This window comes from Rana temporaria, chromosome 2 (genome assembly GCF_905171775.1).
Source record: "Rana temporaria chromosome 2, aRanTem1.1, whole genome shotgun sequence".
NCBI classification, from domain to species: Eukaryota; Metazoa; Chordata; class Amphibia; order Anura; family Ranidae; genus Rana; species Rana temporaria.
The window spans coordinates 277,893,170-277,906,564 of NC_053490.1; the positions used below are offsets into that span (position 1 = coordinate 277,893,170).

The 13,395-nt window shown below is 41.2% G+C and overlaps 1 protein-coding gene across 7 annotated transcripts in view; it reads left to right on the forward strand.

The window, feature by feature from the left end:
• The window catches only part of COL16A1 (collagen type XVI alpha 1 chain), a 249,859-nt gene that overhangs the window by 204,636 nt on the left and 31,828 nt on the right, over nucleotides 1–13,395 (forward strand). For 2 of the 7 annotated variants that reach the window (XM_040337082.1, XM_040337081.1), the window contains exons 40-49: nucleotides 427–468; nucleotides 543–581; nucleotides 2,961–3,014; nucleotides 4,966–5,019; nucleotides 5,257–5,295; nucleotides 5,469–5,576; nucleotides 8,392–8,418; nucleotides 8,518–8,589; nucleotides 8,673–8,717; nucleotides 10,275–10,319. In XM_040337082.1, the coding sequence (XP_040193016.1) occupies nucleotides 427–468; nucleotides 543–581; nucleotides 2,961–3,014; nucleotides 4,966–5,019; nucleotides 5,257–5,295; nucleotides 5,469–5,576; nucleotides 8,392–8,418; nucleotides 8,518–8,589; nucleotides 8,673–8,717; nucleotides 10,275–10,319 (525 nt within the window). The remainder of the gene's footprint in view (nucleotides 1–426; nucleotides 469–542; nucleotides 582–2,960; nucleotides 3,015–4,965; nucleotides 5,020–5,256; nucleotides 5,296–5,468; nucleotides 5,577–8,391; nucleotides 8,419–8,517; nucleotides 8,590–8,672; nucleotides 8,718–10,274; nucleotides 10,320–13,395) is intronic. The other 5 variants (XM_040337083.1, XM_040337086.1, XM_040337084.1 and 2 more) reach the window with 5 other exon arrangements.

The following is a 13,395-nucleotide window of genomic DNA, read 5'->3' on the forward strand; positions in this document are numbered from 1 at the left end:
TAACAAAACATAAAAGAAAGGAGAAAAAATTATTATAGCGACAGAAAGTACAAGGAAACCCTCAATAAACTGTCTATTGAGTAGAGACAGTTGTGCCAACGTTTCGAGGCTATGGAGAGTAATGCCTCTTCATCAGGGCAAGGGTAGTGCAGGGCTGTCGCAGTACAATCTAAAAATGAAGAAGAATAATAAATAAAGACCGTAAAATAGTCATCTGTCTTCCCTTACCTACAGTGTGATTGGCTACAGTTGGAACCTTACAGTACTGATTGCTTTCTTGCTAATCTGGCTAATGTATTGTGATCTCTGCTATCTAATGACTACATGAATACAGGGAAAGGGTACACTTTCACTAAGTTATTACTGTACAGAGACTGGCAAACTGAGCTAAGCAGAAGAGCTGATGAAGTTTTAATCTCATTTTAGGGAGAGGGTGGAGTATGTTCCTGTCCTCCTGGACCATGGATGGTAAGTGCGTACTTCTGCTTGAAGTGGAAGTGACTAATCTTTAACTGGCTCATTGAACCTTTTTTGATCTCCAGGATTCATCAAATGGTGATTTCTGGCGATATGGAATTCAGGTCAGTTTTGGGTTTTCTGTTTCTTAATATCTCTCTATCAACAATGACTCTTACCTGACATTTACCTTTTCTCTCCTTTGTCCTCCTCTCATTAACTCAAAATACATGAATATGTGGCCTAAAGGCTTCCTGGTAAAATTATTGCCATGCATGTTAGCAGATTAGAACAGATGCCAAATGCTCATATAAATTGATTCGTATTCATAATTTATTCATTATAATTAATATTTGCTAAAAATCATCAATGTACATGAAGGTGTCTTTGAGATGCATGCATATTTTCTGATGCTTACAATGCCCATTATTAGAAAGAACATAATGGCAAAAACAAGTTTTTGTCCATATACACAGTAACTTAAAGGAAATCACAAACAACTGCTAGTAATGTAAGGATGCATGCCCACACACACACCAACAACAAAAAACGATTGAAAGGAAAACTGGGTATGCGGCAAACACCCATACCCACCTCAACTGCCAAAAGTGCTGTTAAAGTTATATTCAACATTTACCCTGACTAGCATGGACTTATACCTTTAGCCACACGGTCCTCGTTCCTGGCAGTAGATATGCTAACACTCAGGGACTGGATGAATACAGAACAGTGCTAGCCCATAACTGAAAATGCATACACCAAGCAGACATGAGCCTAGTGTACTATTCTTGTATTTAGCTCTGTTTTCTCTAGATTCCTTTCTTATTCTTCTAGAACTGACAAAACTTGAGCCCAAGAAAAATATATTCTGTATATAGTATGTAGCCAAGATTCCTACAGGTTACAATATTGTACACCTAATCTGACATTTGCTTTAAATGTCTAAATATCTCAATGGGGTTAATTTACTAAAACTGGAGAGTGCAAAATCTGCTGCAGCTGTGCATAGAAACCAATCAGCTTCCAGTTTTGTGTTGCCAAAGCTTAATTGAACAAGCTGAAGTTAGAAGCTGATTGGCTACCATGCACAGATGCTCCGGTTTTAGTAGATCAACCCCAATCTGTATGTCTTAAAGTGGCGCTCCAGTTCCCCCACCAAGAAATTAAAAGCCAGCAGCTACAAATATTGTAGCTGTTGACTATTAATAGGATATTTACCTATCCAGAAATCCCATGATGTTGGCACCTCAGACAATTTTTCAATTGCCTCTCAGATGCTGCCACCACCGTTCTATGTAAGGGAAGCCGGTAGTGAAGGGTTGCAGCTTCACAGCTGGTTTCCTACTGCGCATGCCTGAAGTGCGCTGCGCTTTGTGAATGGCTCGGCATCAGGGGAAGAAGATGGGGAGCTGAACTTCCGGGGGACCTCGCTACGACGAGGTCTCCCGGAAGGGGGGGGGAGGAAGCAAACAACCAAAGCTTCCCATTTTCCGCTTTGAAGTGGTTCTAAAGCCTTAAGGGTTTTCACCCTAATGCATCCTATGCGGAAAAAAACATTGCACAGAGCAGGTAAGTATAGTCATGTTTGTTATTTTTATATAAGAAAAGAGAAAAAAAATGCTTTACAATGACTTTAATTCTAACAGTTGTTAGCAGAAATTCTGGTTGCATTTTCATTCAGGCCCGATTCAGACCTATGCATTACTATAACACACAATAGCTTGTTTGGTTTATTGCCATTCATTTAGAATAAACCCTGAACACACAACTACAGCAACTGACAATACATTTTGCACTGCAGTGAACGACAACACACCTGCCATACATTGTTGTGCACTGCGTAAAAACAGATTCCAATACGGTTGAGGTATGTTGGCAGCCGATTCCAAATTGATGTGTTGCTTTAATGCACTCTTTGGTACTGTGCACAATACTGCATGTTAAGTGTGTGCAGTAGTGCACCACAACATTACAAAATATAAAAGAGCACTTAGAGGCCGGGTTCACACTTTCGCCACATGCGGCGCACAGCAGGAGTCCGGTGCGTGCTCGTTCAGCTGTTCAGGTCCGATTTCAGCCCACATTTTGGGCTGAAATCGAGCTTGAAACGCACCAAAAAAGGCACTAGTTTTTCTGGCACACCACACCGGACCCGCTGCGGAGATATGTGAACCGGCTCCATAGAGAGTCAGTCAAATTCTCCTGCTATGCGAATTGAATGCGGGGAAACGCGCATTCAATTTGCATGGGTGTGAACCCGACCTGAGTAAGTAATGATTGATGAGAGCTGTAGGATTAGTATTCTTTCAACAACAAAACAAAATTACAGTATGATAAAGATGCCTTTCAGAATATCACAGTGTATCACAAGTAAAGCATGGTATAAATGTATTTTAATAAATAATAATAAAATAATAAACAGCTGCAGGTGACTACACAAAAGCACTTGCCTTCCCAGTTAGTCAGTTCTAATCTATTTTTGTTTGTTGATCCCTCTGTTTCAGGGACCCCCGGGACCACCCGGACCTCCTGGTCCTCCCGGACTACAAGGTCATCAGGTGAGCCGTATTCTTAATTCTCCTTGTATTCTCTTAGAACATTGTTCTTCACTTTCTGAGTGAAAATGTGTAGGCACAATAAACTTGTTGTTAGCACAGTCTCCCCAGCCACAATGATATACATAATGAACACAGAGGAGACATGAATAGGCAGACTGCAGGAGCTATTCTAGAGATCTATGGTCTAACATAATGTGCTACAGGTGAGTCTTAGAACATTTTTATATTTAGAGGAAGTATTTGCAATGTTGTGAGCTTTTTTCATTTTTTTTTTTTTATGACAAGCATATTTTAAGGCAAAGTCATAGTCCATAAAACAAAATTGACATCAGGCATTAAAACTTAACAGTTAATATCATCAGGCTTTTTTATTTTGCATATTCACCCAAAGCACCACAAGCTCCATATGCAAATACTGACTTTTTAAAAGTCAAACATGTGGCATGCCACCTCAGTGTCCACTACTAGTCCAATACCAGTGCTGTAGGAACCTGATTGTTGATGATGGTCGTCTCTTTTTAGAATTCCAGTATTTGAATTTAGGATTTGGAGGGCTAGGAGCATTTTGAAGGTACTTTATCAAAAACAGAAGACTTTATTATAAATCTTAAATAAATATTTTTTTTTTTGACAGAAGACTTTATTACAGGTATTGATGGATAGTACCATCAATTTACATATATAGTTCACATTCAAACCAGTCCCTGCCCTCAAGGAGGGTACTTAACTTACTTTCATACACATGCTAGGACCAATTTAGACAGGATCCAATTAGCTTACCAGCATGTCTTTGGAGTGTGGGAGGAAACCTACACAGGCACAGGGAGAACATTTAAACTCTAGGCAGGTAGTGTCCTGGTTGGGATTTGAACCTGCGACTCCAATGCTGCCAGGCAGAAGTGCTAACCACTTAGACACTGTGCTGCCCATACTGATAAGTTGTGCTTGCACTTGAATGTGAATTTTATTTTCTGTACTTTTTTCTTTTAAGGAAGTTCAGTTTCATCAAAAAGTAACAGTCACCCAAAACAATAAAAAATTATATTTATAGATTACACATCTAGCTAGGATGGAAAGTGCGAAAATTTAAGCAATCAGAAACAAAATGTGTACTTCTTGAACACTAGTTTAGTTAAAGTTACCACAAGCGAAAGTTATATAAACGTTCTGGCACTTAGGGAGTAATAGAAGTGAATTGTGAATCAAGTTTTAGAGCAATTGAATTTAGAATTTTACAACACTACACAAAGCCATAAACATTTGCTCACAACCTATTGATGAACTAGATCTATTGCTGTTCCTAGGAATGTAACTGAAATCAATTAAACTTGACTATGCAGTCCATTTTTGTTTTTTTAGTAATTTACCCTACTTTAGACCAAATGAGCCCATGAAAAGTCTTTAACATCATAAAAGTTGTCAATGGATAGCAGCAGACTATCTTAGCTTAGCTGGAGGCCTAAGATTGGGTCATACTCTTGCATATGTACCCTTTGATCAGTCTTATTTTAACATGTGTTGTTCCAGCCTATGACAAATGAGCTCTGAAACAGGTACAGACTTTACGAAGGGAGAGTTTCTGCATTGAATAAGATTGTTCATATAAGATAGATACAAGATAATAGTAGTCAGCTATCACCTAGGGCATGGGTCTTCAAACTACGGCCCTCCAGTTGTTCAGGAACTACAATTGCCATCATGCCTAGTCATGTCTGTGAATGTCAGTGTGTTACAATGCCTCATGGGATGTGTAGTTCTACAACAGCTGGAGGACTGTAGTTTGAGGATCCCTGACCTAGGGGCTGAGTAGCCTTCATTACTGTGCTGTGTGTCCTGTTAGCACTAAATTGTTGATATTGGTAGTGTAATAAGTGGGTGAAAAAAACACACAGTGCAGATGATGGAGACTCTAGCATGTGCTTTAGCCCCAGATTTTTTCCCTTGACTGTAGGGTTTGCCTGGACACAATGGTATGCCAGGACCACCTGGAGTGCCAGGAGAACTGGTAGGTATAGAGCGCTGGTGTGCTTATGCTATGTGTCAGTGCCACGCTCTTTACATGTATCCCTAATCCTTGGCAAATAGGGGAAGTAGGGCAGCTATAATATGTGCACACCTTCCCATCCTTTTTCTGGTGTCTCCATGTTGTCACTTCGCTTTGCAGGGTCCCTGTGCAGTTCTGTGTGTCCCATGTTGCCTACGGTTTTCTGACTATTCTCTAACACCCACATTTATTTTTCAGGGACCCCTGGCTGCAGAACGAAACATTGATGTCCTGAAGGTGAGGATGTCATAGGGAATGGCAAAAAGGATTGTGGGACTGAATCAAAGGTTTAATTTATTTTAGTGGCCCTTTTGTGAAGTGTATGTGTCTAGTGGGAAATCCTTGGAACAATGGACCAGCCTCTTTGTTGGGGGTGAACTAGTTTATCTGATATACCCTGCTTCATACAGAGTATTTGTGGGGACTGTGCCAATATGCAGAACAATCCCAGCGCCATGAAAGGAGAGAAGGGAGAGCAAGGACAGCCTGGCGTTCCTGGAGAAGAGGACTGTGAGAGGGTATGAAAATGCAAATGTGTAAAAAAATTGGAGTTTAATGTGTTCTTTTGTTATTGTGGATGTGCTGTTTGGATCTGTGAGGAAATCTGAATGACACTGCTGTCAGCTGGTGTGGAGTGGATTTACTACAACTGGAGAGTGCAAAATCTGGTGCAACTGGGTATGGTAGCCAATCAGCTTCTAACTTCATCTTGTTTAATTAAGCTTTGACAAAAAAAATGGAAGTTTCTATGCAGAGATGCACCAGATTTCCCACTCTCTAGTTTTAGTAAATCAACCTCTGTACTGTATGTCAGTCAAAAAGATTGTGTGAATCACCAGGCAACAGCCTGGTGTTTAAATGTTGTGCACCAACATTTTTAGTATTGGGGTTTGTTTTACTATTTAATAGAACATTAGCAAATAGAACTTTAACAAATCAGTCAACTGTGTGACTGGTCATCTAAGAAAGCTTTTAAGGAAATGTCTACTTTTGGGTAACTAATTTGTATGGCTTTCAGTTGTTACTAGCAATGTTAGCTTATGTACCGAGGTTCCCTGTGTTTTTTTTAACATGTTTTATATGTTAGTTACCTATCTTTCCCACTCCAAATACATGCATGCATGGCATTTGACAAGACTGCATGGAACTATAGCATCAGTCCTTATGGGGTTGATTACTAAAGACAAATAGGGGTTGATTTACTAAAAATGGAGAGGGCAAAAGCTGGTGCCGCTCTGCATAGAAACCAATCAGCTCCCAGGTTTTATTGTCAAAGCTGATTTGAACATGCTTAAGTTAGATGCTGATTAGCTACCATGCACAGCTGCACCAGATTTTTCACTCTCCAATTTTAATAAATCACCCCCTAATTTGCGTGAGTGAGTTAGTAAATGGGGCAAAGCTATTCCATTACCCATTCACATGCAAGCAAAAATGCTGTTTTTTTCTTTCCTTGCAAGTGATTGGGTATTCTTTGCAAAGTGTAATGTCAGAAATAAAGTGAAATCCCCATGCAAAGTGCCTTTACAAAGTGAACAGCCTATTTGCCTTTGGTAAATCAACTCCTATGTCTTCAGAAGAATGAAATATAAAGTCCATACAATCTGGTTTTGTTCACCCTGTTTTTTTCCAGGGTCACCAGAGACACCCAATCGTAGTGCATTCCTGCTAAAATATTATTCCAGTTATATGTGTGGATGTCTAACATTTTTCAGTAAACCATGATGTAGTGTCATATGATAGTTATCAAGGCGTGATGCCAGGTTTTACACCAGACCACAGAAATAGAACTGCCCCTGTGTTTTGCTACATTTAATAGTTTTGGGAATTAGTGCACTTTACATGTTGAGTTAAAATAAATGCTGTTATTGTGTTCTATAAAAAAGAAACAGCATCTAGTAAAAAAAAATGTATAAAATCAAATTTCTTCATAAATTTAAGCCAGTATGTATTCTTCTACATGTTTTCGGTAAATAAAAATCCCAATAAGCGTATATTGATTGGTTTACATGAATGTTATAGCATCTACAAACTATGGGATGTATTTATGGAAAAAAAATCAATACTAGTAATGGCAGCGATCAGTGACTTATAGCGGGACTGCGATATATTTTGGCTGAATAACTGACACTTCGGGCACTAACTGACACTTTTAACACTTTATAGGATACAAAGTAAGTTGCGCTGGTAAATAGCGCAACTTACTTTGTATCCTATGTTTGTTTATGTGTATATTTCTCAATTTTTTTGTTGCTGCTTATCTGTTTGCACTTTATACACAAGCGCAGTATTTGTGTTGGTAAATTTACTTTTAACACTTTACAGGAACCAGTGGCACTAATACAGTGATCAGTGCTAAAAATATGCACTGTCGCAGTACTAATGACACTGACTTGGAATGGGTGGAACATCTAGGGCAATCAAAGGGTTAACTGTGTGCCTAACCAGTGTTTGTGTATACTATATGTGCTGGGTTTTAATAGGGGAAGACGTGGATTCTAGCCCCTGCTTTGCAGAGACACAGTATCCATGCCTTCCCCCTGTCTGAACCGAATCTGCCCTGTTTACATAAGTAGATCACAGTTCTACATGGTTTACACACGATCAGTGAGTGCCGGCGGACATTGAGTCCCCGGGACCTTCAGATCGGCTTCTGCTGTACATTTTCACAGCAGAAGCGTCCCGCCGGTGGCGCACATGTGCCACCTGCTGGCAGAGGTCCGGAGTCACATATATATACTTGATATGGTGCACAGCTGCCGCCCTATAGCAGTAAAACTGCTGTGGGGCAGAGGGCAAGTAGTTAATGAGAACTAGAGACGTATGAGTGACAAAGCAGAGTGGGCGTGTGAAAATATGGTGTGGTCCTGCAACAGTATTGTGTCAGTAAGTCCGAATATGATATGTCTTTTTGCTACAGTAAATTGTCTATATGTTAAACTATATGTCTAACGCTGTAACACAGTAAACAAGTTTTGTCTTTCCTCGTGTCCTCACTCCTAATAAAAATATGTGTGCTGTCCTCAATTTACCTGCATATAATAAATACTAATAACAGTGTAAATAATTTGGGGGAAACTAGTAGAGTATATGAGTTGCAATTTATATGTTGTCCTGTCATCTCTGTCTGCTAATTCTCTTCCAGCACAGTGCAGATCACATGCCTGCAATAATCTTAAATATTTGTGCTAGTAGATTATTTTGTGCTGTGTGCTGTACTGCTCACCAATGTTTATTAATCTAATAAATCCCATTTTACAATGTGTTGTCATTACTTTTTTTTCTCGCTATAAAAATTCTTACCTGTGTGCTTTTTCTTTCCTCTCTTTTCAGTGTCGAATGGAAAAGAATGAAGAAGCTGTAAGTAATTTTCTGAGCTACAGCTGTTGTGGTCCTCATCTGCATGTGTCATACTCCTTGATAACAGTCCTCAACTCTCCCCCCATTCTCATCTTTTAGGGAGACGAACCCGATCCTGGATGTGAAGGTGTAACAGGTCACCCAGGATTGCCTGGAATGAAAGGAGAAGAGGTAAAAAAATATTGGTTCTTCCTGTAAAAGCCATGTTTTTTTCTAATGATATATCAGTATCATTTGTTCCTTTATCATTACAGGGGCCTACAGGACCAAGAGGTTTTCCTGGCCCCCCTGGACAAATTGTAAGTCCCTTTTTCATCCCCAATGTTTATAAGAATAAGCATGATGGCAAACATTATTTCTAAATCAGGCCTTTGCCGTACTTATAATGAGGGCATTTTTTCAGTGGGAATGCGGGGGAGCGCAGTTCCAGCACCTCCCGCACTGGATTTATATAATGCCTAGGGTGTGCTGGGGGATCTATTATTGCTGGGGAAATCTATTGTTGTTGGGGAGGTCTATAGCTGCTGGTGAGGGTAATCAATTGTTGCTCGGGGGGGATTTTATATTGCTGGGGAGGGGGGGGTCAGTCGTTGATGGGAGAGATCTGCTGTAGAATGAATGGTCTATTTAATGCTGGCTTCTGGGGAATCTATTGTTGCTGTTGGAGTCTATTGTTGCTGGGGTGGATCTACAGTTTTGTAGCTGAGGGGTATTTTGTTGTGGGGGGTATATTGTTACTGGGGGGTTCTATTGTAGCTTTTGGGATCTATTGTTGCTGGGCTTTCCTATTGTTGCTGGAGAGATCTATTGTTGCTGGGTGGTATTGTTGCTGAGAATATGTATTGTTGCTGGGGGGGGGTCTATTGTTGTTGGATGGGGTCTATTGTTGCTGGCTGCAGAGAACCTATTTCTGCAAATACCATACAAAATGCTTTGTACCAAAAAATAATACTTGGTTCTGTATTACTGTATACTCATCATCAAAATGACTTCTTACCAGTCGGGGGCCTCTAGTAATTTGGGTGGCCCTCCGTAGCTTTGCGGGGCCCTAAGCGGCTTGCATAGTGAGCCTATAGGGCGGATTGGCCCTGTTTGTATGCCTAGTTGGAACTGATCCAGTGAACTAATGCCATAAGATAACTTTCAGACTCTTCCTTAAAGACAATTATTTTTGACAAAGCACCAACAATTTTCAGCTATGGCATATGGCAGCTTTTCTCAACCTTTTCAATACTGAGGAACGCTTAAAATAACTTTCCAATGTCAAGGAACCCCTGATAAAATGCACTATATCTGTGATAGTCAGTGGGAAGAATGCTCCTCACATTTGTGGAGATTGGGAATAATTACCTCCTTTCAGATAGCTAAAAAGGTTTATTGTTGTCAGTGGGAACTTATCTGAGAGGCAGAAATTGATCATTGCTCAAGGAACCCCCAGTAACCTTTGGAGGAACCCTAGGTTCCACGGAACCCTGGTTGAGAAACCCTGGTATATGGTATACCATTACATGCATCTGAATTCTAAGGTGCCTCATGACCAGAACATAATAATGATTTTTTTTTTGTAGTAATTGAGGTTCCCACTTTCAATCTAGAATATTGAAAATCAAGTCTTAAATGATGTTCATTTCTATTTTTATTTAAAAGTTAAATAATTTTTGTCAGATTTTGTTTTACAAAAAGTTTTGTCTTTTGTGTGAAAAATGTAACAACATTTAAAATGTGACCTAACAATATTAATAATGTTGTTGATGCTGATTTCTCCAGAGGATCAGGTTGTCTTACTCTGGGTGCTCTTATTCCTCATCCTACTGGCATTGGGACTTGAATTTTGATACCCCTATTTTTTCCCTCAGGGGCCCCCAGGTTTTCCAGGCTCTCCTGGCTCCCCCGGATTACCTGTAAGAATGTAACCCTCCCCCCAGCTGCTCGCTTTATTGATCCCCTTACCCTTAACCCCATGTGTCACATAACTTCACCAGCGCTGTGCCAAAAGCCTACCTCTTGTGCCACACCTGATGTACCTTCAGATTTCACCCCTTGTGTGCCCTAAGTCTTATCACTTGTAAAACAACCTCCACCTATGTGTATCTAGACTCCCTTCTATTTCTAAAATCTTTCTAAAGCTGACCCCTGATTCTTACTTTTCAAACATTTTACCTTCCCACATTACTTAGTCTATTTAGAGGTGCATGAACTTGAAGAGATTTAGCCAAATGAAAGCCAGTATTAGGTTTCTGGGCTAGAAGCCTAAGGCCCCGTACACACGTCCGAGGAACTCAACGGGCAAAACTCATCATTTTGCTCGTCGAGTTCTGTGTGAAGCCGCCGAGGATCTCGGCGAGCCAACTTTCCTCATTGAACAATGAGGAAATAGAGAACATGTTCTCTATTTGGCTCGACAAGGAACGCGTCGGCTTCCTCGGCCGAAAGTGTACACACGGCCGGGTTTCTCGGCAGAATTCAGCTCCGACCGAGTTTCTGGCTGAATTCTGCCGAGAAGCTTGGTCGTGTGTACGGGGCCTGACACTGTTTGTTCTAGGCACAGGGTTTTCAGTGTTGAAAACCCTAATCCTAACACCATAACCTGTACTGGAAAATGTAACCGTTTCCCTAAAGTTATCACTTAACATTTTGAGTGCATTCACACCTGCAAATACACCCTGCCTCCAATTAGATGCAAGAACCCCAGTGGGGGTTCCTGTGATTAACTGCTAGAGGTAGCATCATTGAAAGCAATGCAAGGCTGCTGGCTCTTGCAGCTAATCACTGCCACTCACATGTACTCGCTCATGCAGTGATCACATGCAAGTGATCGGCCTAGGTTTCAGGTAGCCTGCATCCCGGGCCAATCACTCACATGTGATTGCTGTGTGAGTAATTATATATGAGTGGGCATGATTAGCTGCTAGAGTTGGCAGCCTCCCATTGATTTCAATGGAACTACCTCTTGCAGCTAATTAACCCCTGCTTGAGTTCTTCCATCTAATCGTAGTGAGAGTGCATTTGAATACACCCTTAACCTAACAGCAGCAGGTAACATCTACACTGAAAGTTAACCATCAATCTACACCCTAAAACCTAATTAGCAACATAAATCCAATCCTTAACCTAATCCCTAACGTTAGACTAACGTCTAAACCACTGTTTACTCTATTGGGTGCCTAAACTATCAGTTTTTAAGCACCAAGATCTCGGCACCAAAACTACAGATCCAATACATCATACAAAAAAAGAACTTACATTAGTAAAAGCTTTAGAAATATGTAGACATTTTTATAGAGTAGGTAATGTAACTTATACCATAAATTTACTGGTGGTGAATCGGTCACTGTCATTTAAAAACACATGCAACAGGAAGATTTGCTTTCAGTGCATGTTTGGCGAATGTCAGATTAACTGCTTTTATCAATATGACCCTTGTTTTACAGCTCATCCACTCTAGCTGAAAAACAGGCCCTGGCTTATAACAATAACCCCTCCCCCATAGTGTAATAAGGCTTGGAAACCTTCAGCCAGATTCACGTAGAGCGGCGTATGTTTAAGCGGGCGTAGCGCATCTCATATGCGCTACGCCGACGTAACATTGAGAGGCAAGAGCAGTATTCACAAAGCACTTGCTCCCAAAGTTATGTCGGCATAGCTTAAATGGGCCGGCGTAAGCCCGCCTAATTCAAAGTAGCAAGGCAGTGGGCGTGTAGTATTATAATGAAGCGTGAGCCCATGTGAATGCATGGCCGAACGAACGGCGCATGCTCAGAATGATGTTGCAAATACTCCCTAAGATACGACGGCTCAATGCGTACGATGTGAACCTAACTTACGCCCAGCCCCATTCACGTACGACTTACGTAAACAACGTAAAATCCAACGGCACTTCGGACGTCCATACCCTAAACGACTTAGACCAGCTTTTTGGTGGTTTAACTTTACGCCGGAAAAACGCCTTACGTAAACGACGTAGATAACAGCGACGGGCGCAAGTACGTTCGCGAATCGCCGTATCTAGCTCATTTACATATTCAACGCGTAAATCAACGGAAGCGACCAGCGTAAATATGCACCCAAGATACGACGGCGTAGGAGACTTACATCGGTCGTATCTTGGCAAAATTCAGGCGTATCTCATTTAAAGAATCAGCGCATAGATACGACGGCGCACATTTGGACTTACGACAGCGTATCAGTAGATATACGTCGGCGTAAGTCTCTGTGAATCCGGGCCCTTGTTGTTTTGTTAACTTTATCTTGCTGGACTACTCCCATTCATTCAGGTATAACATTTCCCATAGTAATACTGGTATGGATGCAATAACTGATTTCTTCTGAAAGACACTGCAGGAGAAGTTTAGCATTCTAGGTAGAGAATGAAATGGCTGATGGCAGTGGGGGTCTTTTAATGTTGCTTTCTTATGATGATTGAAGTAGAAATTCTCAATACATTGGATCTCCCACACGAACATTTTTTACTTTGGGTAGCGTGAGGTTTTCACTGCTCTGTGGTCCTATTAGGGAAACTTCCATTCACTTCCTGTACTTGTGACTTTGTATCATTTAGACAGGGAATGAGACAACCTCTTCAAGAGAGACAGGGAAAAGAACTAGCTTTGGCTTTCCCAGTGAGACAGCAAAAAACAGTAAAACCATTCTAAGCCTTCCCTACTCTATCTAGAAAAAAGTTTGGGCTGTAGTTACACTTTAAAGCGGCGTTCCACCCAAAAGTGAAACTTCCACTTAAACCACTGCTTGCTCCCTACATGCCACATTTGGCATGTCATTTTTGGGGGGGGGGGGGGGGGGGCTTCAGTAGGAGTGGGACTTCCTGTCCCACTTCCTCCTCCCGCCCAGGGACCGCTTAGGCGACTCATCATATCACCTTAGGTGCCCCCTTCCTGTAGGCGATCACCTGGGACACGTGACAGGTCCCAGGCGATCGCCTGTCCACTCAGGGAGTGCAGCGCTGCTCACGCATGCGCA